Raw genomic sequence first — 27,022 nt, 5'->3', positions numbered from 1 at the left:
CTGTCAGAGCAGTTGGTGATGGTAGCACCGTCTAGTTGTGCTGGACTCAGTCTGGTGGAAGCCATGGTAGTTGTAGTCCATTAGTCCTTTGAATTAATCTTTCTCTTGTGTCTTTGGTTTTCTTCATTCTCGCTTGCTCCTGAAGGGGTGGGACCAGTAGCGTATCTTAGCTTAGATGGCTGCTCACAAGCTTTTAAGACCCCAGATGATACTCACCAAAGTAGAATGCAGAGTATTTTCTTTATAAACTATGTTATGCCAATTGAGCTAGATGTCCCCTGAGACCATGGTCCCCAGCTCTCATGCCAGTAATTAGATCCCTCAGGGAATTTGGATAACACAACGGATTTTCATGTGTTGATCTTGTACCCTGCAACTTTGCTGAATTCACTTATTAGCTCTAGTAGATTTCTTGTGGATTCGCTGAGATTTTCTATATATAGGATCATGTTGCCTGTGAACAGAGATAGTTTTATTTCTTTCCTTCTGATTTGGATGCCCTTTCTTTCTTTCTTTTTTTTTTTTTTTCCTAATTGCTCTGGCTAGAACATCCAGCTCAATGTTGAATAGCAGTGATGAGAGCAGGCATCCTTGTCTTGTTTTCTTGTTTCTGATTTTAGGGGGAGAGTGTTCAGTCTTTCTCCATTGACTGTGGGGTTAACTGCTGTGGGTTAGAAACCAGATTTTGAGCCCAGTTTTTTCTCATTCCAAAGCCTTTTGTTACTTCACTTCATGAAAACTATTTTTTATATTAAAATAGAGAATTTTCATTCCAGGTTTCTTGAATGATTACAGATTCTTCATTAATGAGATCATTTTGCTTGTTTTCATGGTCTCGATGTGTATGAATCTAAAACAATTTGGGGAACTAACATTTATTGATCACCTGTTATAAATCAGGTAGACTGAGGCTAATGCAAATAATGGATTCTGTCTACAGAACTGCTAATGACTGCAAAATATAGTCCATGAGATTTCTAAGTTCACTTTAATGCAGCAAACAGTGCTGTGTTGCTGACTTGGTAAGTGATCGCAGTACTGTGTATGTTTTGGTGGTGAAGGTAGGTGGTTTACAAAGAGGCAGAATAGGAAGTATCTGCCCTCAAGGAGCTTATAGTCTAGTTGCCATACAAACATCAACAGGTAAACCATTCAAGTGTTACATAATATAAAATAAGAATATGAGTTGTCTGGGACTTATAGCTAAGTTCCAAATGGATGGTGGAGAGAAGAAATCACAGGGAGAGATGATGTGGGCTGCAGGTAACCAGGGAAGGTTGGGTCAGAGTTAGGCTTTCTAGGATAGATAGGATTTGCCTAAATGGGTAAGAACGTGCACCAAAATGTGAAGGCAAAGTGATGCTGCCATGTCAATTAATAGATGTATCTGTGCACAACAAAAATCTTACATTTAGGGTAATGCAGGCAATGGTGAGGTAAATTGTGGCCAGGCTATGAGGGGCTGTGAGTGGTGCATTGAATAGATGAGATTTTATCTTAAAGAAAATAGCAGTGGTGTTGGTGGCAGTAGTAGAGGTAATGGAATAATAATATTATTTATTGAGCTTTTATTCTGTTGAGTATTGTTTATTCAGAACAAATACATATTTATAGAGCATTTACAAGTGCCAAGCACCCTTATGCACTGGTGATACAGCAGAGTAAAAAACTGACAAAGCCCCTGCTCTCATGGTGCTTACGTTCATACAAGGAGAGACTGACAGATGAAGATATAGCCAAATTATTGTGATGCCCTGGTAGGACAGTGGTTAAAGAGCTTGACTGCTAACCAGAACGTTGGCAATTCGAATCCACCAGCTTCTCCTTGGAAACCCTAAGGGGGCAGTTCTACTCTGTCCATAGGGTCACTATGAGTTGGAATCAACTCAATGGCAGTGAGTTTGGTTTTTCTTTTTTTTTTTTTTTGTGGAGAAATTTAAATAGAGGAGGAGATGGAGAGTATATGAAAGAGAGGCACCACAATTTTGAATATAAAGTGATGTGATGAAAGTATAATTCATGCAGATGAGTCTGGCAAAGAATAGGGAAAGACAGACACCATGGGGACCAGCTGGGAGGCCACCGCCACAATCCACAATAGTTCTTTCAGAGGTGAATCTCTTGTCATTGATATCATGTCATGTTTAATAGAGAAAGAATACCAAAGCCGAAAAAAAAAGTCAGAATACATTACTTATCTGGTTTACGCTTTTTTCTAAGCCTAGAAACCAAGCACAATTATATTGCAAACCTGACAGGACTTGATGGATAGTTGATTCTAGTTAATACAGTTTGATCCAGAGATCACAAAGATGTCATTGGTTTTGAGCCTGGGTGACAAGGAAGACAAGAAAAATCAGAAGTTTTCAGTGTGAAAATGGAAATTAAACAGAATATCTGTCATGCTGTTTAAGAGAAATGATTAAAAAATTTCTGAAACTGCTTGGAGGGTATTCTTTAAGGTATGAATACCTGTTGAAAATCAGTAGTTCCTGTTTACAGCAGTGTGGACAATAGGAAAGGTAAAGGGGATGTGTCCTGTGTTGCAGCAGACCTGGGCACTCCATCCCACTGGGTGCCTGACCACCACACTCTGCTCCCTCCTGCCTTTCTACTCAAGCTAATGGTGCCCACCTGCTCTGTCCTCAACTGGTCTCTGTTCCTTCTTGCTTTTTACAATTACTGGCTCACAGGTTCCCAAACTTAGGTTTACCAGTTACCAGTTGCTGTCAAGTTGCCTCTGACTCATGACAACCCAATATGTGTCAGTAAAACTGTGGTCCATAGGATTTTAAGTGGCTGAATTTCTGGAAGTAGATTGCCAGGCCTTTCTTCTGAGGTGCCTCTGGGTGGACTTGAACGTCCAACCTGAGCACGTTAACTGTTTGCACCACCCAGGGACTCCAGCATTTGGTTTCCTGTGCCCTTGGCATCTCAGTAGGCTTTTTCCAGCAACCCCAGAGCAGAAGAAATCATTTGTTAAGTAGCTAGGTCCAAACAACTTAAGAGTGTGTGTTGTAACAACTTAGTACCACTTGAAAAAAATAATGCAAACAAATTGAAAGAAAAAAATAGTATTTTTATTTATTCTTAAGTATCCACAGCTACTTACTGATAGGGTATGTCCACCTGAGCCACATAACTTAGAATCAGATTGGACAGTGCCGCCCTCACTTTCTGCTCCATACCGATTTTCACATGATACCTGCTTTTTATGACAGCAACCACAGAAGACAAGACCCAGTTTCACAAAGAATGTCATCGTTGGTAGGACCATAACATGAGCTAATGTCGAAACCATGAACTACCGTGAGATAGTACTTCTCACAGTGTCCGATAGATGTCCCCGTGTTCCCCTTGAGCATCTGAAGTACCTTGCGGCACCCGGTTTGGAAACCCTGGTACAGTCTCATTCTGTACCATCTCTTTTCCTTCCCCTAGGTCTAGTGATACTTTTGGTCATACCACTTTAAAGAAAGTACCTTTGGACTCGGCCATGGCTTCCAGTTCCTTCCTTCTCACCTTTAAACTCCTGGAGTGAATTTAAAGTCTCTCTCTCCAGTCCATTTCTACACCACACAGATAAGTCACTTGATAAAGTCACCGCTTTGTCTTCAAGTTTAGTTCAAAGAATGGCGTCCTGTTCTCATGCCACCATACTTCTTCTGTTGTTTTGTGTTTAAAGTATCGGGCATGTGACCTGTGGTTCCTGGGCTGATAGTGTTGCCTGGCTTGCTTACACCAGAGGTCTGTGTGGGATCTCTGTGGCGCCCCTCACCAGCTTCCCAAGGAAGCCCTGCTTCTGTGTTTAGCGGTGACTCGTCTTTGCATACCAGGATTCTGGGCCATGTCTCAGAATAGTGCCTCTCTTCCACTATTTAAAATAATTATGGAAAACCACCCTCTTCCATAGTTCCTCAGATGGGGCGATGGTTAAGTGTGTGGACTCTAAAATCAGAGAGCTGTGGCATCCAAGCCTGACAGTCACAGGTCATAAAATGTCTGAGTTGAGTTTCCTCTGCTTCCTTCATGTGTGAAAAGTACTTCACACCAAGGGACAACTCGGTAAGTGACAGGTGGCCATAAGCCGCAGTAGCGAAAGCATTAAAGAAAAACTGACCTCCTCAGCCTGCCCTTCTCAGCTTTTCAGGTATGTAGGGATGAAGGACTGTGCCTGAAGAATACACCTTGCCATCAAGTCAAGTGACAGACATTATTTCATTCTGACCTTTCCATGAAGGCCCTTGGGTGGTGCAAACAGTTTGCACTCAACTACTAACTAAAGGTTGATGGTTTGAACTCAACCAGCAGCATCCTGGAAGAAAGGCCTGGTGATCTGCTTCTGAAAAATCAGCCATTAAAGACCCCATGGAGCACAGTCCTATTTTGACACACATGGGGTCACCACGAGTTGGGGTCGCCATGAGTCAGAATCGACTCCACGGCAATGAGTGGTGGTGGTGGTATCTCTGAGTTATTGGAAGTCTTGAAGAGGCCACTATGGGCTGAAGTGATTGGTATAAATAAGTGGCTCCCTGTGTTTGAGTTTTAATTTTTATAACTATATTTTTATAAAAGTTAAACATTGTAGCTCATTGTGGACACTTTGACAATGGAGAGAGAGAAATGAAAACTCAGCCACCAGAGAGGCATGAAAGTGTTAAAATTTTGATATATTCCCTTCCAACCTTTTTTTCTCCCATTATGTAATCATAACGTGTGTAAACATTTTTATCTTGCTTTTTTACAGCATACTTACTACATTATATACATTTCTCACTTAATTACATAGTTCTTTTAGTCATCCTTAACAAAATTAATCCTTGTCATTTTCAAGGTGATAGATGCACAATAATTTAAAAACTAAAAAAGTTAAAACCTTTAATATTAAATAGCAGACGCCGCCCCACTCTTCTTAAACCCCTACCCGCTCAGTTTTGCTCCCCGGATCCAACCACTATTTTATCCTTAATTTCACTGACTCTTCACTATTCTACTGAATGGTACCATATAGCTTATGTACCTACTGCCCATCCTGTTTTTACTTTATTTAGTTGGTAAACTGTTGGTTTCAAGTGGTGGTTCTACAGCATTACTGATGTTGATAAAATCCTGTGCAGTATGCAAATACATATGTGTAAGCTGGGTGGTGCAAATGGTTTGTGCTGAACTACTAACCTAAAGGTTGGTGGTTCAAAGCCATCTAATGGTGCTGTAGAAGAAAGACCTAGCCATCTGTTTCCATAAAGATTAAAACCAAAACAAAAAACCATACAAACCCATTTCTGTTGAGTCTATTCTGACTCATAGTGACCTTATAGGACAGCATAGAACTTCCTCATATGGTTTCCAAGGAGCAGCTGGTAGATTTGAACTGCTTACCTTTTGGTTAGCAGCTGAGCTCTTAACCACTGGACCACCAGGGCTCCCCATAAAGATTACAGCCAAGAAAATCTTACAGAGCTCGGTTCTTCTCTGTAACACATGGGGTCGCTATGAGCCAGACTCAACTCCAGGGCAGTGAGTTTGGTTTTGTTTCTTTTTATTAAGCTGGGGCTACATTATCAGACGTAATTTGCCATGCCATTTTTATTGCTGTTGTGTGCCGTCGAGTTGACTGTAACTCATAGAGACCCTATAGGATGGAGGAGAACTGCCCCACAGGGTTTCCTGTAGTTTTTTACAGGAGCGAATCTCCAGTCTTTTTGCCCTCAGAACTGCTGCTGGGTTCAAACTGCCTTCTTTTCAGTTAGCAGCCAAGAGCTTAACTCTTGCACCACCAGGGTTCCTCGACATATTTATAAACTTAATTTAATTGACCTTTCATTTATCATAAATGCCTATGGGCATATTCCTAAGACTACTGACTTTATTATTAAACATTAATAGATCTCACCACTCTTTTCTCAAGCTCAAATTGTAGATGATTGGGAATTGAGCCAAGAAGATTTAATGAAATTCTACTGTATTTTAAATCATGATTATTAAGGCAGAACAGGTGACAGCCTGACCCTGATAATTGTTAAGAATACTGGGTGTGTTAAGAGACACGTTATGTGGACATGATCCACTTTCCCTAGAAGAAATATTTCAAGACAATAGTCTTTAAAAACGAGGATCAGTTTTCTGAAATACTGGTTCAAAAGTATGTGAATTGTGTCTGTCACATCACAATATAACTTCAAATGAAAGTTTCTTTTTTCTTTTTTTTGTTGGCTACCTTCAGTGAAAATAAAATCTCTTAGTATATAATCTTGGTTTGACATCCTTGGACCTTAGTTTCCTCACGAGAGGGGAGAGGTAGACTAGATCATCCTTACTGGTTTTTCTAGCTTAATCTTATTACACTAGTTTATACTTAAGTATAAACAAAAAAACCCATTGAGGTTCAGTTGATTCCGACTCATAGAGACCCTATAGGACAGAGTAGAACTTCGCCATAAAGTTTCCAATGAGCGGCTGATGGATTCAAACTGCTGACCTTTTGGATAGCAGCCGAGCTCTTAACCACTGTACCACCAGGGCTCCATACTAAAGTATACAGATCACATATACACAGTTAGGATGATGATTTTCTCATACAAAGTTTCTGGTTCCACTCCAGTACACACCAGATGTGTGTGTGTGTGTGTGTGTGTGTGTGTGTGTCTGTCTGACTGTGTTTGCATAGGCAGAGTGGCAGATGTCTCTTTATTCATTTTTTTTATTTTTTAATTCTTTTCCTTGAACTTTATTTTTTATTTGATTGTGCTTTAGGCAAAAGTTTACAGCTCAAGTTAATTTCTTATACAAAAATTTCTACACATATTGTTATGTGACATTATTTGCAATCCCTGTAATGTGACAGTACACTCCCTCTTTCCACCTCAGGTTTCTTGTGTCCATTCAACCAGTTCCTGTCCCTTCCTGCCTTCTCATCCGCCCATTTGGTCTTGTGTATCCGCTTGAACTAAGCACACTCTTCGTGAGTATTGTTTTATGTTTTATAGTCCAGTCTAATCTTTGTCTGAAGAGTGGGCTTCGGGAATGGTTTTAGTTCTGGATTAAGAGACCACTGGGGGCCGTGGCTTTGGGGGTTCCTCCAGTCTCAGTCAGACCATTAAGTCTGTTTTTTTTTAACAAGAATTTGAGTTCTGCTCCACATTTTCTCCTGCTCCATCAGGGACTCTCTGTTGTGTTCCCTGTAGGCTGGTCATTGATAGTAGCCGGGCATCATCTAGTTCTTCTCGTCTCAGGCTGATGGAGTCTCTGGTTTATGTGGCCCTTTTGTCTCTTGGGGAGCATATATCTCTTTAGACAAGATTCCCAGTTATGCCCCTTAAATTTTATAATGGAATCTTAAACCTATCCTTCACTGATTGATTAACAAATCTGTTTTTTTGTTTTGTTTTATTGTGCTTTAGGTGAAGGTTTACAGAGCAAAATAGTTTCCCATTCAACAGTTTGTACACAGAATGTTCCAAGACCTTGGTCACAGTCCCGTCAATGTCGCAGCACTCTCCCCATTTCTGCCCTGTGTTCCCTGTTACCTTTCAACGGGTTTTCCTACCCCTTCCCGTCTTGCTTTTGGGCAGATTTTGCCCTTTTGATCTCATATAATTAACTGTTCTAAGGAGCTTGTTCCTATCGGGGTGATCTCCAGGAATGGGTTCATTTCCATGTTAGAAGGGTGTCTTAGGGCTGTAGTCTTGGAAGTTCCTCCCGTCTCTGTGAGACCAGTAAGTCTCATCTTTTTTATGGATTTGATTTTTGTTCTACATTTTTCTCCCGCTCTGCACGGGGCCCTTATTGTGATCCAGGTCAGAGCAGTCAATAGTGGTAGCTGGGCACCGTCTAGTTCTTCTGGTATTGGGGTAATGTAGGCTGTGGTTCGTGTGGTCCTTTAGTCCTTTAGACTAATTGCCCCCTTGAGTCTTCGGTTTTCTTAACAAATCACTTTGTTCTGCCCCAATCTGTGACGTAAAATATCAATACTTAAGGTTATTGCCAGCAATTAAAACATTAAATTTCCAGCTGTGCAGCTTTCATCAGAGGACATTCGGCAACGTCTGGAGACATTTTTAATCGTCTTGACTGGCGTGTGTGCGTGTGTGTGTGTGTGTGTGTGTGTGTGTGCGTGCGCGTGTGTGTGTGTGTGTGTGTGTGTGTGTGTAGTATGTGTGTAATACTGGAATCTAACGGGTAGAGGCCAAGAATGCTGCTAAACATGCTACAATGCACAGGACAGCCCCCTCACCACAAACGATTTTATGTCTCAAAATGTCACTAGTGCTGAGATAGAGAAGCTGGTTGATTTATATCCATGACATGGTTTCCTGTTTGCTTTGGCCTCTAAAAAACCTAGACCCAGATTTGCAGTCTGCATTTAACAATTGTGCAGAAATTTATGGAAGGATATAACATTCAGAGTCTTTTAACTATCTTGGGCTTAGTTTCACTTTTTCCTGATTTCATAATAGTTTCTGTTACGTTCCATGCATATATGTAAGCTGACTTAACTCTTCAAGTGGGATAGCAATACGTAATGATATATATATATCTGAACATAGGTGACTGGACTGTTGACCATAAAAATCTGGGGCTAGAAACAAGTCGAGGTTTAACAACACTTCTTAGTTGGTCGAATATACATAATTTAGACTCTGCTTTTGATTTCCTCTTCTGATTCTTTAAATGACCTATTTCCCTATGATACATAAGTTTCCATGAGCTCATCTTGTTTTCACAATGTTCCGTTTTGTTGTTAAGAGAAACAAAACCTAAAAACCTCATATGTTTCAGTAATTCACTGTTGCCTTTCTCTGTGAAATTGCTCCACTCAGTTATGCAAATGGAGACTAGCTAGGGGGTAGAAGCCTCTTCAAGCACTTCAATCCAGGGGAATTGGACCCCTATCTTCAGTGTGGTGCTTATCAGCCACACGCTTGCCAGATGAGGTCCAGCGCACTGACCTTCTCTCTTCCTTCTCAGGCCCTTGTTCAGTTTAGTGTAGCCACACCAGCTTTTTCTCTGTCCCACAGCTCATTCCAGACCTGGGACCTTTGCACTGGCTATTTCTTCTACCTCTAACTCCCTTCCCTTACATCTTCCACCTTTGCAAGGAATCAAAGAGGAAGGGGCTTGTCATATCTCTTGAGCCTGCCTCTGTGTTCAGGCGGGTTGTGTGCATTCTTCCCCTACCTTTGGAGACACTAGGCAGAGTCCTCAAGACCCCCCGCCAGAATACATCATCTCCTGTACTGTCCAGAAGTTTTCCTTGTATCTAGTAAAACTCTGCATGATTTAAAAAAAAATTTTTTTTTAATTTTTATTGTGGTGAAATATATTTAAAAAAACATTTCAATAATTTTTACGTGTATAATCCAGTGACATTAACTACATTCACCATGCTGTGCAATGATCCTCACTATCCGTTTCCAGATTTTTCATCACTCTTAGCAAAAACTCTGTACCTATTAAGCAATACCATCCCCACCCCCACCCCCCGCATCTCCCCATCCCACCTGCCCCAAATAACCACAAATGAACTTTGGTCTTTATGCATTTGCTTTTTCTGGATATTTCATTTAAGTGGGATCATATAATATTTGTCCTTTGTGGTTGAGTTACTTCACTCAGCATAATGTTTTCAAGGCTCATCCATGTTATAGCATGTGTCAGGACTTCATTTCTCTTTATGGCTGAGCAATATCCCATTGTACAAGTACACCACATTTTGTTTTTCCATTCATCTGTTGATGGACCTGTTGGTTAGCAGCTGAGCGGGTTAACCATTTGCACCACCCAGGGACTCCAGCAAAAAAAAAGACTGAACTCTTGACGGTAGGAATTGATGGAGTTGGTTACAAAGTTTAGTTCTGGGGCTTTCTCCTCCACTACCATCCCTGGGCTACTAACAAGGCTTTTCTGGCCCCCTTTCCATCACAAGTTTGGTAGATAATTTGGAGAAAACGACAAAAAAATTTCTTCCGTAGACTTTGATTCCCTAATTTGAGTCTCATACTTGGAAGTAAAGTAAGAAGGAAGACAATTAAAAGGTGCTAAAGGGTTTCTGTTTTGGCAGGCAGAGTGAATCTCCTGAGTTACATAACTGGGACTGGAATTGTGAATGTAGGAACCACAGGATGTTAGTTTGGGGATGAATTCCTATGAGACCCTTGAACCAAATTTGAACCTCCTTTTGAAGCCCATGATCACTTGTTTTTGGCATCATCCCTACCCATGTCAATTTCCTCAGGGCTTCCCTTCTTTTTCTGTTTCTTTTGAGGCTCCCTATTTCAGAAAACTCTTTTGAGATGAAGCTTACCCCACAGAGAGGCAGCAAGGCCTTGAGGGGGTGAAGCCAAATGGACCAAGTTCGAGTTTACCTAAAGCTTTGATCACCCGGCACAGGTTCATCTTTGGGTTTTACTTTCCTCATCTGTAAAATGCCAGGCACAAAGGAGGCACATGTTCATCTCTTTCCCCCACCCTAATCGCTACCCCCATAAACTTTTGAGGTTACTCTGCTTGCTTTAGGTAAGTTACCACCTGATATTCCTAAGGTCAGGCAAGAGCAGCCCTGTAACAGGAAGAAGCTTTCAGATCTCCCAACAAGCCTTCAGCTGAGTGATTCACTTGTTGCTGGGGAAACTTAATGCCATGAAAGCATTCGGTTTAGGGAAGTTATGGTGAAAAAACAGATTGCTTTTAGTTTTTTCTTGATGGCTGCTGCTGGTATAAAATGTAGAAAATGTGTTGTCATTAGGTGCTGTCTAGTTGGCTCCAACTCATAGCGACCCTATGTACAACAAAACGAAACATTGCCGGGTCCTGGGCCATCCTCACAATCAGAAAATGTGTAAGTCATATTAAAAGCAAAACATGGTACCAGCACAAATGGTTTCTTTTCTGGCACATTATAAAGGCAAGGAATTCAAGTCCTCAGGGGTTAAATTCCAGTAATTTCTTGTTTTTAAATTTAAAGATAAAGGATTGTGTGGAATAGTTGTTAAAAACGGATTCAGATTACCTAAGGGGAAAGTGGCATCCAATTTCCTATTTTTGAAATTTTAAGCTCTTTAAGCTCTGCTGATATGAGTAACAAGTGATTTTGAAGTCTTTATGTAGTAGCCAGGGAGGTGGATTTGTACAGACTTAAGGATGAAAATATGTATATATATATATATATGATGGAATGTCTTTTAAACTTAGGAAACTAGTGATGAAAAATGAAACATTATCCAAAACGCATGTTATATTCAAATTCAGAATCTTCTTTTGTTGCAGTTTTTCCCCTCCTACTTAATGACAGAGTAATGCATCTGTTTACATGCAGCTTTTGCAATACAAAGTGTACCTTGGAGTGACATGACAAGCAATGTGCCTGGCCCAAAAAGCGGGGGAGGAAGTGTCAATCTAGATGTACCAGCTTGAGGCTGAGTTGGGAGTGGTGCTTCTGCTCTTTCCTATTTGAGGTGAGCAGAAGGGCTGTCCTTACGCTTTTCATGTTGTTGTTGTTAGTTGCCTTCAAGTCGACTTCAACTCGTGGTGACCCCACTGACAACAGAATGAAACGTTGCCCTCTCCTGCTCCATCTTCATGTTTGCTGGTGTGTTTGAGTTCATTGAGCCTCACTCTTGTTCATTGACTCCCTATGTTACCAAACGTGATGTCCTTTTCTAGCTGTGGTCTTTCCCAATGAGGTGTCCAAAGTAAGTGAGTGGAAGTCTCACCATCCTTGCTTCTAAGGAACATTCTGATTGTATTTCTTTTAAGACTGCTCATAATGTATTACGTATTACTCATATTAGCAGTGTGGTTGTTTCTCTTCCCATGTTGGAGGAAAAGTGGCATTTGTACAGTATTTATTTAACAACTATGTGTATAGCGCTTACTATGTGTTGTTTTAAGTTCTCCCCGAAGCACTTTACAAATATAAACTAATTTAACTCATTTAATTCTAGTGAGTTAGATCAAGCTATTCTCTCCTTTTTTCAGATAAGGAAACTGAGGCACAGAGAGATTAAGCAGTTTGTCTAAGTTCACACAGTTGGTAATTGATGGGACCAGGGTTTGAGTTCAACAGTGTAACTCCACAGTCCTTACTCCAAAATATTTTGCAAAACATCAGTAGTCATAGTAGTGTCCTCCTTAGAAATTTTCAAGAGAATATTTTCTTTCCACCATCTTGCGTCTTATAAGCACACTTTAGAATCTGAACAACCGTGTGGTCGGTATCTGTCTTAGTCATCTAGTGCTGCTCTAACAGAAATACCATGAGTGGATGGCTTTAACAAAGAGAAATTTATTCTCTCACAGTCCAGTAAGCTACAAGTCCAAATTCAGGGCATCAGCTCCAGGGGAAAGCTTTCTCTGTTGACTCTGGAGGAAGGTCCTTGTCATCAGTCTTCCCTTGGTCTGGGAGAGTCTCAGCGCAGGAATCTCAGGTCCAAAGGATGCACTCTGCTCCCGGCACTGCTTTCTTGATGGTATGAGGTCCCCAGCTCTCTGCTTGCTTCCCTTTCCTTTTATCTCCTGTAAGATAAAAAGTGGTGCAGGCCACACCCCAGGGAAACTCCCTTTACGTTGGATCAGGGCTGTGACTTTAAGAAGGGTGTTACAATCCCACCCTAATCTTCTTTAACATAAAACTAAAATCACAAAATGAAGGACAACCACACAATACAGGGAATCATGGCCCAGCCAAATAGATACACACATTTTTTGGGGGGCATAATTCAATCCATGACAGTATCCTTTCAGACTTCTCTGTGTATGTGTACGTGTGTGTGTGCATATATACACATATATAAAACCAGTTATCATGGAGTTCATTCAAATTAATGGCAACCCCATGTGTGCAGAGTAGAATTGCTGTATAGGGTTTTCAAGGCTATGACCTTTCAGAAGCAGATTGCCGGGCCTGTCTTCCAAGGTACCTCTGGGTGGGTTCGAACCGCCAACCTTCCGGCTAACAGTCGAGCACTTAACCATCTGCATCACTCAGGGACTCCATATATGCGTATAGATGTGTATATATTATAATGTTTTTCAATCAACAATTCTTGACAGTCAATAATGTCCAAGTATACAAATCTGTCTTTTTTACTCACTCTCAAAATGTCAGTTAGCCCTAGTGTAATGAACTATTCTCTATTGAAAAACATCCCGATTTTCTCCAATATGTTTATGGTATAAATAATGCCATTGTGAACATCCTCGTGCCCTGTGCTAGCGTTTCTAAAGAACAGATTGCCAGAAACCAAATTCCCAGTGGGCAGTTGCTTCATTGTCCAGCAAGTGGCTAGTGTGAGGACTTGTTAGATCTTACCAGGGGCAGTATGTTGATAAACTAAGAGTTACTGGTAGTCTTTTATCCCACAGTCCCCCTTTTGGTTTTTTAAAATCACCCTTTTAATACTCTCAGGCCCTTAAATGAGCCTGAGCAACCCCCAATGGTTACTTGTTTCAATTAAAGAAATTTTAGGAAAGTCCTCAGGCTCCAGTTTTCTGGAGATATTGGTGGCTGTCCCTTTGTGAGTGAAGGACTGCCCCACGCTTTTTGTCCGTTTAGACCACCCAGCTAAGCTTGCGGAATGAACTTCCCCGAGTTGTGGTTGCATCCCAAACCCTCAGTTATCATTACTGTTATTTTTACTGAAGGTCTCTACATATAAAATGTATCTTCATTTACTATTTAAAAAAACTGTACTGAAGACATTGCCGATGACATCACCCTGAGCACGTTATATAAAGTCCATCATAAGAAAACTCTGGATTTGTGCGGGGAGGCCCTCTTTCCTGCTAGGAGCCTGGTATACTTCCTCTTCCCCAGTGTGGAAGCTCCCTAACTCACTGCTGACTGTGCCTTGACCCTCCCTGCCAGGAAACCCAGTTACAGCAAATCAGCTACCCACAGGGTTGCCATATTTCCATTTTCCTCTTTTCCCTGGCTCTGGTTTTCTTAACCTTTTTGTTTTCTTTTTTCAAATCCTTTTGTGGAAGAGGCAGGCTACAAAAATAATCTTTTTTTAGTATCATTGAGGAATAGACAAAACATGCGTTTCAAATAGCCTTCCTGTGGCAAAGTGGTAAGAGCTCCGGCTCCAGACTGAGGCCCTCCTGTGTGTGAGCCCTGCTCAGCCACTCACCAGCACTGTTACTTTGGGTGAGTCCTCTAACCTCTTTAAGCCTCAGTTTACTCCTCTGTAGAGTTAATAATACCTTAGTTGTAGAGTTTCTTAAGGATTAAATGAGATGCTCAGCACATTATAAACATTTAATTAAAAATACTGAAGTGTAAATCATTGTAAAGAGCAGTTTGTATCCGTTTTTGTTGGGAGTAGATTGTATCCTCCACTTTTCTGGTACCTTTGCACAGCGTAAGGAATTGCAAGACCTGGTCTAGTTTGGGAGCCCTCGTAGCTCAGTGATTAAGAGTTTGGCTGCTATCCAAAAGGTCGGCAGTTTGAATCCACCAGCTGCTTCTTTCAAATCCTGTGGGGCAGTTCTTCTTTGTCCTGTAGGGTCACTGTGAGTCGTAATCAACTCAATGGCAATGATTTTTTTTTTTGGTCTAGTTTGGGTTGCTCATCAGCATGTCGTGGCAGTGCTCTCTGAGCGTTCTTGCTGGAGTGTGTCTGCCAGGGGTTGTGAGGCCACTGGAGGACTGAACCGCAGGCCCCGAGCGTGAAGCTCTGTGCTGCGTGGGCGAACAGCCAAGGCCCATGGGTACCTCTTCATCTCCATTGCCCCAGAACAATTGCCGTCTTCTCATTTGGACCCCTTACAAAGCCCGGGTAGTGGATTTCCCCACTCTAGCTCACTTTCCCCTCTGTCCTTTCTACAGAGTCTCCTCTCTGAAATAGAGATCTAGTAAGTGGCACTGCCTCAGTTAAAAACTTTTAGCAGTTGCCCTCTGCCTGCTGAGTGAGGTCCACACTGCATGGCATGCCAGCTAAGTAAAGCTGGGCACCATCCAGCTGAGAAGTTCTTATCTCATCTCCTGCCTTGCTCTCTCTCTGTCACAGACACACACGCATACACACGCCATCACTTTTTTTTTAAATAAAATTGTTCATACAGTCCCCATATTTTCTTTTTTCCCAACTTTTCATTTTGAAAATTTCCAATCTACAGAAAAGATGAAAGAATAAAGATCATTGTGCCCTGCACCTAGATACACTAATTTTTATGTATCACCACATTTGTTCCTTCCCTCCTTCCCTTTCTCTCACCGTCTCCACACACAGACACACACACACCCACACCCCCCCCCACACACACGTGCGCGCGCATGCACACGCATGCATGCACGCACACACACACAATTTTTCCTTTTTGCTGAAGTGAGTCCTAACTCCTGAGATAAGGACACTCTCCTGTATAATCACAATGCCATTATCACACCTATCGCTTCTTAACAACAGTCCCCTAATGCCGTGTGCAAGTCAGTTTACATTTCCCCAGGTATCACAGCTGTGCATCTCCTTCGTGCCCTCCAGGATTCAGTCAAGGTTCACACACTGTGCCTCTTTTGTCTCTTTTAACACGGAATCGTCCTGCCCTGTTTCCCGTGTTCAGGCTAGTTATCTTGTAGAATGCCACCCATTATGGATTTCTCTGATGGTTTGTCTTGCTCCTCTATCCCCTGTATTTCCTGTAAACTGGAATTTCTGTCTAGAGGTCTCCATCTCTCTTGTAAAACAACAGTGACTGAGGTGGGCTTCACTTCTTTCCCTTTTCCTTGCCCATCTTCAGCAAGAGGGGTCCAGATGAGTATGCAGGAAGCCCTAAGAGAGGCAGCCTTAGCTGCTTCATTCATTCATTTATCCATTCAGTATTCTTTGAGCACCTGCTATGTGCAGGCACTGTTTTCTGTGCTGTGAGCACTGCAGTGAATGAAACAGATTAGGAGCCTGCCAGCTTCTATTATAGTTGGGGCAGCAGACCATAAACAAACCAATAGGTAATGAGATGTAGGTCATAGTAAGAAAAACAAAAGTTTAAATTATGATGGGCAGACACAAGGGGTGCTGTTTTCAATAGGGTGGTTAGCAAAGACCTGTCTAGGGAAGTAACATTTGTATAGAGAGATCTGGAGAGAGAGAAGGAGACGGAGAGGGACGGAGGGGGGAGGGGAGCTGGACTGAGGAAGAGTTGCCCTGTCACCCACACTGTGGGACGTTCTTGGTGGGAGTGCTCTGTGTCCTGCTCTCTTCCTGCACTGAGAGGGTTCGCCAGTGTGCGTTGGAGCTTAGTGACCCCGCTGCCCCCAGCCTTTCCCCTCGGACCTGGGCCTGTGTCCTCAGAGGCCATGCAGGGAGGCCTTCCCTATTACCATATTCCTCATTTATAAAATACAATTTTAATGGCTTAGCAGCTAAAGACAGCTTTTTGGAGAGTGAGTGGAGAAAGGGGTGGGACTGGTGAAAAGAGAAGGCCCGTGCTTAATTTACAGAGATCAACTCTAAAACCATCTCAATTTCAAAATCTTTAGCATATGGAAAAAATGTGCTGTTTTGAATCAAAGAAGTGCTCACTTCCCCTTCATTTTGGGAACTTCAGCTCTGTAGTTGCAGAAAGAGGTGTGGCTGTCCTCTAGAGGCTCCATTCCTCACCAGTGAAATGATAAACAAGATGTAGTTCCCAGACCTCCTGGAATCCTGCACCACAAAGTGCGAAGACAGGCAAGGTTCCGCTGTTGCAACGATGCAGTGTGGAAGACAAATAGAATTTGTGAAAGGGATTTTAGAGACATCTTTATGTCTTAAATGTCTAAATTAAATGTAAAATGTTTAATGACATTAAATGTCCTCCCCCGTGAAGTATTTCTTAATTCCCCAAACCAGCCCCTTCTCCAAACTCTAACCTCTCCCTCCTCTAAACTTTTAAGGGGTCTTCCCCCAAAGTTGACACAGATCACATGGGAAGCATCCTCACTCCCACTGGATCCCCTCCCCTCCCCAGAGAATTTTCTGGGATGTACCCAGGGACTCGCTATTCTCTTGACTCTTGGTGATTCTGTCGTTCCTCCAAGGTTTGGGAACCTTTGTCCTTTAGGGGCCTTAAATGCACCTTCTAATGGTGCTCATAGCAGATTTGTTTTGTTTTTAATGTATAGACATGACCATGAGGTTACACTGTAAGGCAAGATTTATATCTGAGTCCAATTTTTTTTTAATCACTTTATTCTCCAGAGTGCTTAGCATATGTCTGCATATCCTAGGTATGTATTATTGAATAAGTGAGTAAAAGGGTTTAGTGCCATAGAAGCACAATTGTATCATTCTGCACTGGTCAGTCACAGCCTCTCTTCTCTCCATGGGCAGTTGTTCCTCCACAGTCCCATTCACAGTCATGACTGGCTGTGGCCATAATTTGTACCTCTAGCTCCGCCATCTTTCCTGACTTTCAGCCTATCTTACTTGGAAGCCCATGGAACTTGCTGATCTGGATGTTCTTCAAGCATCTTTTCTCCTTTACCTGTGCTTCCTCCTTTACTTCTTTTATTGGTTAAGGCCACAACCATCTTCCTAGGCCCCAAACCACCTTCAGTTGGAACCAGGTTCCATATGTTCTAACTCTTAATCATGCCCGCATTTGAAACCTCAACCTCCCTTTCCACTCCCCCCGACCCCCGCCAACTTCACCCTGCAGTCTACACGCTCTGAATCATGTCACTTGCCTTCAGGATAAAGAACCAACTTCTCAGCATGGCATCAAGGTGTGCCTCCCTCTCAGCTCCAACTCCTGGCCATCCCTACACACTCTTTGGCTAAAGGGTTTGGCATTACAGAACAAGTTCCCTAAAGGGTCAGATTGAGCTAGATTCCCAGAAGGGGCCATGTTATGGTGTTTACATGTGAAGTTCCTGTGTCCTGGAATCCCTTTACCAGCTTTGTCACTTGTTGCCATCCCTCACATCTGGACTCACAGAGCATTTCCTTCAGGAAGCTTCCATGACCACCTCCTTTTCCTCTTACCTGGGTTAGATGTCCTTTCCTTTCCTAGGTCCTGTGTATCCTCTATCATCAACTCCCTACCTTGTATTGTAATTTTAATTCACATGTCTTCCCCCAGAATATGAGCATGTTTAGACCATGAATTACATCTTGCTGACATAAAATTGATGCCCAATTAAGTATTTGTCAAATGAATGAACATGCAAACCAACTTTGTGAACGGTATCCACATTTCAGTTTGTTAATTCATGTATGATAAAGAAAAAAAGGAGTATATATTTTTTTATTCTTCTTTAATGGAGAGATTTTGGTGTCTGAGGCCAGTTCTAGAATGGTAAAAAAATGTCATCGCTTTTATATTCCAACAGGAAATATGGGATGTATAAAATCAAAAAGGAAAGACAATCTGAATGACGATGGAGTAGATCTGAAGACCCAACCAGTACGTAATACTGACCGAACTATTTATGTGAGAGATCCAACGTCCAATAAACAGCAAAGGCCAGTAAGTAGATAGTCTCAGGAGAGAATTCCAACAGCAGGATCAAAGCATGGCTGACATAATCTAAAAACCAGTCTGTGACATGTGCATGTAAAAAAATCACATTGATTACTTGGCCTCGAATAACTTTTGATATGCTCTGTAACTTAATCCTTGGAAGAGCTTGTAAACAGTTTCGTGATAACTAGGCCACTTATTGTGCAATAGCTGGGCCTTTGGTCACCTTCTTATGTGTTGAGAAAAGCATCTTTCATATTGCTAGTTCATATTGCTAAAGACCCAACTCTTTATTTATATATATGATAAAAGATCTTGTGTGATTTAGGAGAGGTGGTGAGATTAGCACAGTGGTCTGGGAACAAAAGGAAATGCTGCATTCAGGTCAGAAGTTAAAATATGTGCTAATATATCCTTTGAGGTATCATACATCTTGTCATTTTCTCAATTAATTCTAAATGGTACAGATATTGAAGCTGTTGTGATTTATTATAATGAATGAAAAGATTAAGGAAAAACAATTCCCGTTACCTTGTACAAATAGCTGCATCAGAAATTTTGTATGAGTGATGCATAATTTGGTGCATTTGAGAAATGCTTGGCAAAGAAAAAAACTCACATTTCATGGGAAGGAGGAAAGAGCTTTGGATAATTATAAACTTAAATGTACTTTATTTCAGACCTTATATTCTTTCCATACATTCTGTCAACTGTGTGTATCCTCCCATAGCCCAGTTTTTTTTATGAATTCCTCAGCCTTAAAGCTGCAAAATGTTTATTCCAGGTTAGCCCAAGTCTTTATTAAGAGTTTTCATAGTTTCTCTGACATATTCCTAAATCACTAGTGGGCCTTCTACCACCCTGCTCCCTCCACCTTCTCCCATTATTCTGCAGGTATAACATATCCGTCATATGTAAAAGTCACATGTCATTACTGAGGACTAATAAGTCAGAGTTGGCCTTATTAAAAAGAAGTAAATCCATTATGCTATTAAGTTGTCATACATGATGTTTCTGGAGAAAGAAATTAGATTGTAATTTTATATATAGAAAATATAGAAACTCAAAGTGTAGATGATTATTAATAGTGATAATATATTTTAAAACATAATTGTATATAAATGTAGAATTATATGTTGTATAAATATGACTAATAGGAAGTAAAATAAGAGGAATCAGAATCCCAAATAATTTTTTTTTCATTTTTATTTTTATTTTTTTAAATTGTACTTTAGGTGAAGGTTTACAGAACAAACTAGCTTCTCATTAAATAGTTAATACACATATTGTTTTACGACATTGGTTAACAACCCCACGACATGTCAACACTCTCCCTTCTCGACCTTGGGTTCCCCATTACCAGCTTTCCTGTTCCCTCCTGCCTTCTAGTCCTTGCCCCTGGGCTGGTGTGCCCCTTTAGTCTTGTTTTGTTTTATGGGCCTGTCTAATCTTCAGATGAAGGGTGAAACCTCAGGAGTGACTTCATTACTGAGATAAAAGGGTGTCCAGGGGCCATACTCTCGGAGTTTTTCCAGTCTCTGTCAGACCAGTAAGTCTGGTTATTTTTTGTGAGTTAGAATTTTGGTCTACATTTTTGTCCAGCTCTGCCCAGGACCCTCTATTGAGATCCCTGTCAGAGCAGTCAGTGGTGGTAGCTGGGCACCATCTAGTTGTACTAGACTCAGTCTGGTGGAGGCCATGGTAGTTATGGTCCATTAGTCCTTTGGACTAATCTTTCCCTTGTGTCTTTAGTTTTCTTCCTTCTCCCTTGCTCCCAAAGGGGTGAGACCAGTGGAGTATCTTAGATGGCTGCTTACAGGCTTTTAAGACCCCAGATGCTACTCACCAAACTAGAATGTAGAACATTTTCTTTATAAACAATGTTATGCCAGTTGAGCTAGATGTTCCCTGAGACCATGGTCCCCACAGCCCTCAGGCCAGTAATTCGGTCCCTCAGAGAGTTTGGATGTGTCTGCGGAGCTACCATGACGTTGCCTTGTACAAGTTGTGCTGGCTTCCGCAGTATTGTGTACTGTCTTAATCTTCACCAAAGTTACCACTTATCTATTGTCTGTTTAGCGTTTTTCCATCCCCATCCCTCCCCTCCCTTGTAACCATCAAAGATTGTTTCTCTTTGTGTGTAAACCTTTACATGGGTTTTTATAGTAGTGGTCTCATACAATATTTGTCCTTGATTGACTACAAATAATTTTCTTATTATAGACTTCAGAGTTCTCATAAAAAGGACATGATTTTTTTTCTGGTACCATGTGCTATAGATTTTACATGCTTTAAAATCCAAGTTTTTTGTTTTTAAACTATGAATGAAGGTGTCCATTATTCAAAAAGCAAAGGAGAATAGTACAAAGTTACACATCATTTTTCCTTTTTTTTCTGGTCACGAAACCACGAACTACTAAGAGTAAAGAAAATTAAAAAGTTAGAAAGCAGAAATAGTAACAATAGTTGAAATTGTTCAACTCCCTTATGTGTACCATAAGAATCTTAGTGCCCTCTGTAGTCACAGACACCCTCGCTTTGTGAGCTGATTCGCTTGGTCTTTTTCCGTGGCCATCAATAACACTCTCAACACTACCAGCTGCGCTGGAAGTGGATGCTAGGGATTAGAGAGAGACTTGGAGGAGATACCAAGGCTAAATTAATGCAAATTCAGCAGCACTCTAGGGAAAGACGTTTTAAAGAAAAAGAGATAGTACATGAGTTTGCGTATCTGTGTTTTGTCCTTGTAAAAAGCGTATTATAAATTAGTCTTGCTGATATTTGAAATTTAGTTTGCTGCTTTCAAAATGATTTAATTAGTTTCATGCGTTATAATTATTTCCTTTAAATCATGTAAAATAGATCATACATCTTAATTATGCGAAGCTACATGATTTTAAAAATCAGTTCTTTTATAAACTTCTTGAAATAAGTACTGAAGGATAGTGTGGACCCATGGATTTTCTGAAGCCACAATGTAGTAATTCCTCCCCTACCCGTCACTGAATTGGAGATTTTATGGGCTGATTTTCATCTGAAATTAAATTTCAGTGCAAACTGTTTTGGTCCTATTCCATTAAGCCACTTTAATGAAGAGAAATAGAAAAGTTACCTGGTTTGCAGGTATGTGCCTCTTACCATGCCTTTCTTAAGATAGGCATTAAAAAACAAACAAACAAGCCAAACCCGTTGCTGTCGAGTAGATTCTGACTCATAGAGAACCTATAGAACAGAGTAGAACTGCCCCATAGGGTTTCCAAGGAGTGGCTGGTGGATTCGAACTCCAGACCTATTGGTTAGCAGCTGCAGCTTTTAACCACTGTGCCACCAGGGCTGCAAGACAGGTATAATAGACTTTATATATCTCCACCACAGTCACTGGGAGAAAAGGAATTTGATTTTAAAGGTAATGAAGGTTGCCTTTTGTGCCACCAAAGCCTTCCCGATAGCTCTCACCTAAAAGAACAGGGGATGCCATGATTTTTAACAAGCCTGGGGAATGTGGAGGTTGGCAATGCAGGGCTGTGTGGCAGCTCCACAGTCACCAGGGACCTGGCCACTTCCACCTTCTCGCTCCCCTGTCCTAGGGTGTGGTTTCCAAGGCTGCTAGGACTCCAGCCTCCACATATTTCCAGGCAGAAATAAGAAGAGGGTAAGGGAATAAAGGGGGCCTTCCCCTAAACCCTACACAGCCTTATTTGCTTATAGAGAAACCCCCTCTCTCCCCTATGTGCATAAAAAAACCCAAACCCGTTGCCGTCGGGTCGATTCTGACTCATAGTGACTTTATAGGACAGAGTAGAACTGCCCTGTAGAGTTTCCAAGGGGTGGCTGGTGGTTTCGAATAGCTGATCTTTTGGTTAGCAGCCAAGTTCTTAACCACTGTGCCACCAGGGCTCCACACTACGTGCAAGGAAGCTAGAAAATTTGAAAACTTAGCTCACAAATTGCCACCCCAAATAATACTAGGATTCTCTTACCAATTAAGAGGGGAAATTATGATTGGGTAAGCATCTAGCAGCATCTGCCCAGAGCCCCGGTCCTTTCCTGTCACCACAGGCAAATGCCAGCTTTTAGAAGAAAGAACCAGTCTCTCTGAGCTGTGTATATCATGACCTAGCTTTACAGAATTTTCTCTCTATACTCCTCTTCCTTCCAACTTAATCAATTAGCAAAGCCAAACCTCATTTTTTACTGTTAGAAAATGATACGCCATACAACACGGATGTAAGAAAAGCTAAACATCATTTTTTTTTCTAACAAATATTCTCTTGTAGGTTTCAGAATCTCAGCTTTTGCCAGGACAGAGGTTTCAAGCTAAAGGTATGTTTACATAGCAACATAGTTCTGTTCTTTTTTTTTTTTTTTAACCATTAGACCTTCTATAAAGTAGTTGTCCTGGATGTTTTCATTTTTTTTAGTATAGGGTTGGAATTAGTTATAATCTCAGGCTCTTACGTTTTAGAGCCTTGGAGCAGTGGTTAAAGCACTCAGCTGCTAATTGAAAGGTCAGTGGTTGGAACCCAGCAGCTGCTCTGTGGGAGAAAGATGTGGCAGTCTGCTTCCGTAAAGATTTATAGCTTTGGAAACTCTATGGGACAGTTCTGCTCTGTGCTATAGAGTCGATATGAGTCAGAATCGACTCGACAGCAATGGGTTTGGATTTTTTGGTGGGGGTGTGTATATTTTGAGCTGACAAATGCTGCGCACAGTGCGTGCAGTAGTTTACTTTCTGTGGGTGCATAGCCGTGAGCTTCACAAGGTGGGAATCATGACATCACGTCAGCTGCCCCTCCTCAGGGCTTCGTCTCCTTCTTTGGAGCTGATGAAGATTTGTTACAGCTCTCTGCTGATGGATTCTTAAAGGTCTTGGCTTGCATTCTTCATTTTAGATCCGGAGGAACAAGGAGACATTGTGGTAGCCTTGTACCCCTACGATGGCATTCACCCAGACGACTTGTCATTTAAGAAAGGAGAGAAGATGAAAGTTCTAGAGGAGTAAGTACACCCAAGTACCCTGCTAGATCACGCCTTGTTTCTCAGGCCGCTCATGTCCTGTGGACTCCTGATTTAGCTTCCAGGAACCCAGGGATGGCCAGGCCCCCCTCAGGCTTTGGGTATGGAGCCTCCTGGCCCCTTGTTGTCAGTAAAGCTTCTATGGGAGTGGAAGGAGTAGGGTCAAAGGAATGTTCCTTTTAAATTTGGCTGTGAGCACTCTCTGGGAGGTTTCTCTTCAAAGGTTTCTAGGAGGTGTCTTTCATTATCCAGTTGTGCCACTTCAAGAGGTCTGGGTTTTTCTACGTGGAATTTGCATTTAAAAAATTTTAAATTGTTAATTTAAAAAAAATTAAATGCCATTTTTATTTTGTTATTTTGCTCAAATTCAATTTGGTTTATGTACCCAACTTGTTTTGGTGTTTAGGGGTGGATTAACCAGTAAGCACAGGCATACACTAAGCAAGGTATCACAGGCTTATTTTTGTTTACTTACTAAGTAAACTCGGTGGCTCAGTGGTTAAAGCAATCAACTGCTAACCGAAAGGTCAGCAGTTCAAAGCCACCATCAGCTCCACAGGAGAAAGATGTGGCAGTCGGGTTCCGTAGAGATTTACAGCCTCGGAAACCCTATAGGATCACTGTGAGTTGGAACGGACGCCACAGCAGTGGGTTTGAGTACTAATCAGTAGCGAGCAATTTCACACGGGTTTGACCACATACAGCACAAGGGTAATGTGGAAAGCAGCCAGTGGTATTGGAAAAGGCCCTAGTCAGCAGTTGCAGCCCTTCCGTGATGCCGCCTGATGACATCATTTCCTTGACCCCTCAGTGCTAACTCATAGATAGGGCCAATTGTCTCACCATAGGCTTAGGACAGGACTCAGAATCAGGAACTCCCAATATTCTAATTCTTGCTTTTCCTGCATAAAATTGTTGCCCTGGCCTAACACATAGGGTTAGAGGAAGGAGACCCACTTACGAAGCGGAAGGCGTGCAGTGGCTGAGAGCAGTGTATTTTACAGGTTGAACATGAACTTGAGCCTAATCCAGCCCTGCCACTTGATAGCTATGTGACCTTGAAAAGTCACTTAAACTCTAGACCTTATTTCTTCACTTATAAAATAGGAATGACAATACATTTTCATGGAGTTGATGTGAGGATTAAATGTATATATGTGTGCATACATATAAAAATGTTAGACTACCTGGCATATAGTAGGCAGTAGCTACATGCTAAGGAGTCCTGGTGGTGCAATGGCTAAGCACCCAGCTGCTAACCTAAGGGCTGGCAGTTTGAACCCACTCAGTGGCTCCACAGGAGAAAGACCTGTCGATTTGCACTCATGAAAACTGCAGCCTAGGAAACCCTATGGGACAATTCTACTCTGTCACATGGGATTGCTGTGAGTTGGAGTTGACTCGACAGCACCTAACAACAACAACAGCTAAGCTCAAGCAGTTAACTTACATGGCTGCTAACCAAAGGGCTGGAGGTTTGAGCCCACCCAGAGGCTTCTCAGAAGAAAGTCCTGATGATCTACTTCTGAAAAATCAGCCATTGAAAACCCTATGGAGCACAGTTCTTCTCTGACACACATGGGGTCGCCATGAGTCAGAGTTGACTCTACGATAACTGGTTAGCTAAGTGTTAGTTGTAGTTGCCCTTCGTGTCTTGTAGGTTAGATCTGCTTGTGGGAATTTGAAGACGAACATAGCTGAGACTCCTAGGACCCATTCCATTTCTGCCTCCTTCACTGGCCCACTTGGTCCTTCCAGTACTGGCCCCTGCCTCCTCCCTGGCCCTTTTGTTGAGGCTTAGAGCATGGGGATGTACCTTACCTGTTGGAAGTGTTTTATGGTTTTCTTTTTCTTTTTTAACAACGTCTGTCTCTGTGGAAACTAGGTATTTTAACCAGTGCTTCGAACTGGTTGGTTCCAGTTCAATCCCCTGTTGATAATTTGCATTTCTAACAAGTTCCCTGCTGAGAATTTGCATTTCTAACAAGCTCCTAGGCAGATACTAATGCTGCTGGTTAGGGATCAAAATTTATTATACATAAGAATCACCTGGGGATCTTGTTAAACTGTAGATTCTGATTCAGTGTATCTGGGGTGGAAATGCAAATTCTTAGCACGGGTTCGAAAAGAACCAAACCGGTTTGAAGCCCTGGTTTTAACAAAGAAATTTATAATACATGAATTATGGCCCATTATTCACTTGACTCCCATTTCTATAAGGATCCTAAAGCATTTCTTAGACATTCTGGAAGAAATTGCAAATGTCTTGCTTCTGGAAGATAGGAACCATTTTTTATGTTGCACTGAGCACAGCGAACCACACTTAAATTGCAAGACAGTTTTTGTTTGCATAAGTCTCTAAACATATTTTTATTTTGGCAAGAGGAGTGAGTTTTCCCACATGGACTCTGAAGTTACAGGGATCTCTACCCCACCCTCCTCTACCCCTCGAAAGAAGCAAAAACCTTTTTAAGACAACAGCTATTGTGGCTCTTGGCTGTTGGATATAAACACCTTTTGATTTTGTGTTTCTATTTCAGGCATGGAGAGTGGTGGAAAGCGAAATCCCTTTCAACAAAGAGAGAAGGCTTCATACCCAGCAATTATGTAGCCAAAGTCAACACCTTAGAGACAGAAGAGTGAGTTCCCAGTGCTGTCCTCTCTTACAGCTTGTCTGCTGCATTTGAATGTCTTGCTTATTCTTCCTCTATTCCTTCCCTGGAACGTTGTTGTTGTTGTTAGGTGCCGTTGAGTTGGTTCCAACTCATAACAACCCTATGTGCAACAGAACAAAAGATTGCCTGGTCCTGTGCCATCCTCACAATCTTTGTCATACTTGAGCCCATTGTTGCAGCCAGTGTGTCAATCCATCTCACTGAGGGTCTTCCTCTTTTTTGCTGACCCTCTACTTTAGCAAGCATGATGACCTTCTCTAGGGACTGGTCCCTCCTGATAACACGTCCAAAGTACATGCGACAAAGTCTCACTGTCTTCGCTTCTTTTTCCAAGACAGATTTGTTCATTCTTTTGGCAGTCCATGGTATATTCAGTATTCTTCGCCAACACCATAATTCAAAGGCATCAATTCTTCTTCGATCTTCTTTATTCATTGTCCAGCTTTTGCATACCTAAGACCTGTGAAATGTTAAAAATGTCTTTTCAGGTGGTTTTTCAAGGATATAACCAGGAAAGATGCTGAGAGGCAGCTTCTGGCTCCAGGAAATAGCGCTGGAGCCTTTCTCATCAGAGAGAGTGAGACATTGAAAGGTAGGAAATGGCTCAGTGGTTTATTGTTTAGGAAGTCATTTTCAGAACCTAGTCTAGAATTACTCAAAGAATATATTGTGTACTGGTAGTGAAAGTTTTACAGTTGGATAACAAACTTGTATTAATAGTTTTACAACTAAAAATAACGTAGAAAGCAGGCATAGTTATGGACATTTCTTACCACGCTTTATGTTTGCTGAGCTTCTTGCATTATTATGTAAAGCAAATCCCTCAATTTTAAGAGAAAGAAAATCAAGATAACTTTTTGATTCAGCTAAATAATAAAATAAAATGA

General features: G+C 41.6%; 1 protein-coding gene across 8 annotated transcripts in view; it reads left to right on the top strand.

Moving 5' to 3' along the window:
* The window catches only part of LYN (LYN proto-oncogene, Src family tyrosine kinase), a 159,767-nt gene that overhangs the window by 55,251 nt on the left and 77,494 nt on the right, over positions 1 to 27,022 (top strand). For 3 of the 8 annotated variants that reach the window (XM_004372585.2, XM_023727797.1, XM_023727795.1), the window contains exons 2-6: positions 18,314 to 18,450; positions 22,722 to 22,767; positions 23,337 to 23,442; positions 26,001 to 26,099; positions 26,624 to 26,727. In XM_004372585.2, the coding sequence (XP_004372642.1) occupies positions 18,319 to 18,450; positions 22,722 to 22,767; positions 23,337 to 23,442; positions 26,001 to 26,099; positions 26,624 to 26,727 (487 nt within the window). In that variant the 5' untranslated portion in view covers positions 18,314 to 18,318. Of the gene's footprint in view, positions 1 to 6,907; positions 6,965 to 10,536; positions 11,457 to 18,313; positions 18,451 to 22,721; positions 22,768 to 23,336; positions 23,443 to 26,000; positions 26,100 to 26,623; positions 26,728 to 27,022 lie in introns of those variants that run through there. The other 5 variants (XM_004372586.2, XM_023727799.1, XM_023727798.1 and 2 more) reach the window with 4 other exon arrangements.

The sequence above is a fragment of the Trichechus manatus genome, unplaced genomic scaffold (genome assembly GCF_000243295.1).
Source record: "Trichechus manatus latirostris isolate Lorelei unplaced genomic scaffold, TriManLat1.0 scaffold00018, whole genome shotgun sequence".
Classification (NCBI taxonomy): Eukaryota; Metazoa; Chordata; class Mammalia; order Sirenia; family Trichechidae; genus Trichechus; species Trichechus manatus.
The sequence above is the reverse complement of the archived record's forward strand: the minus strand, read 5'-3'. Positions and strand labels throughout refer to the sequence as shown.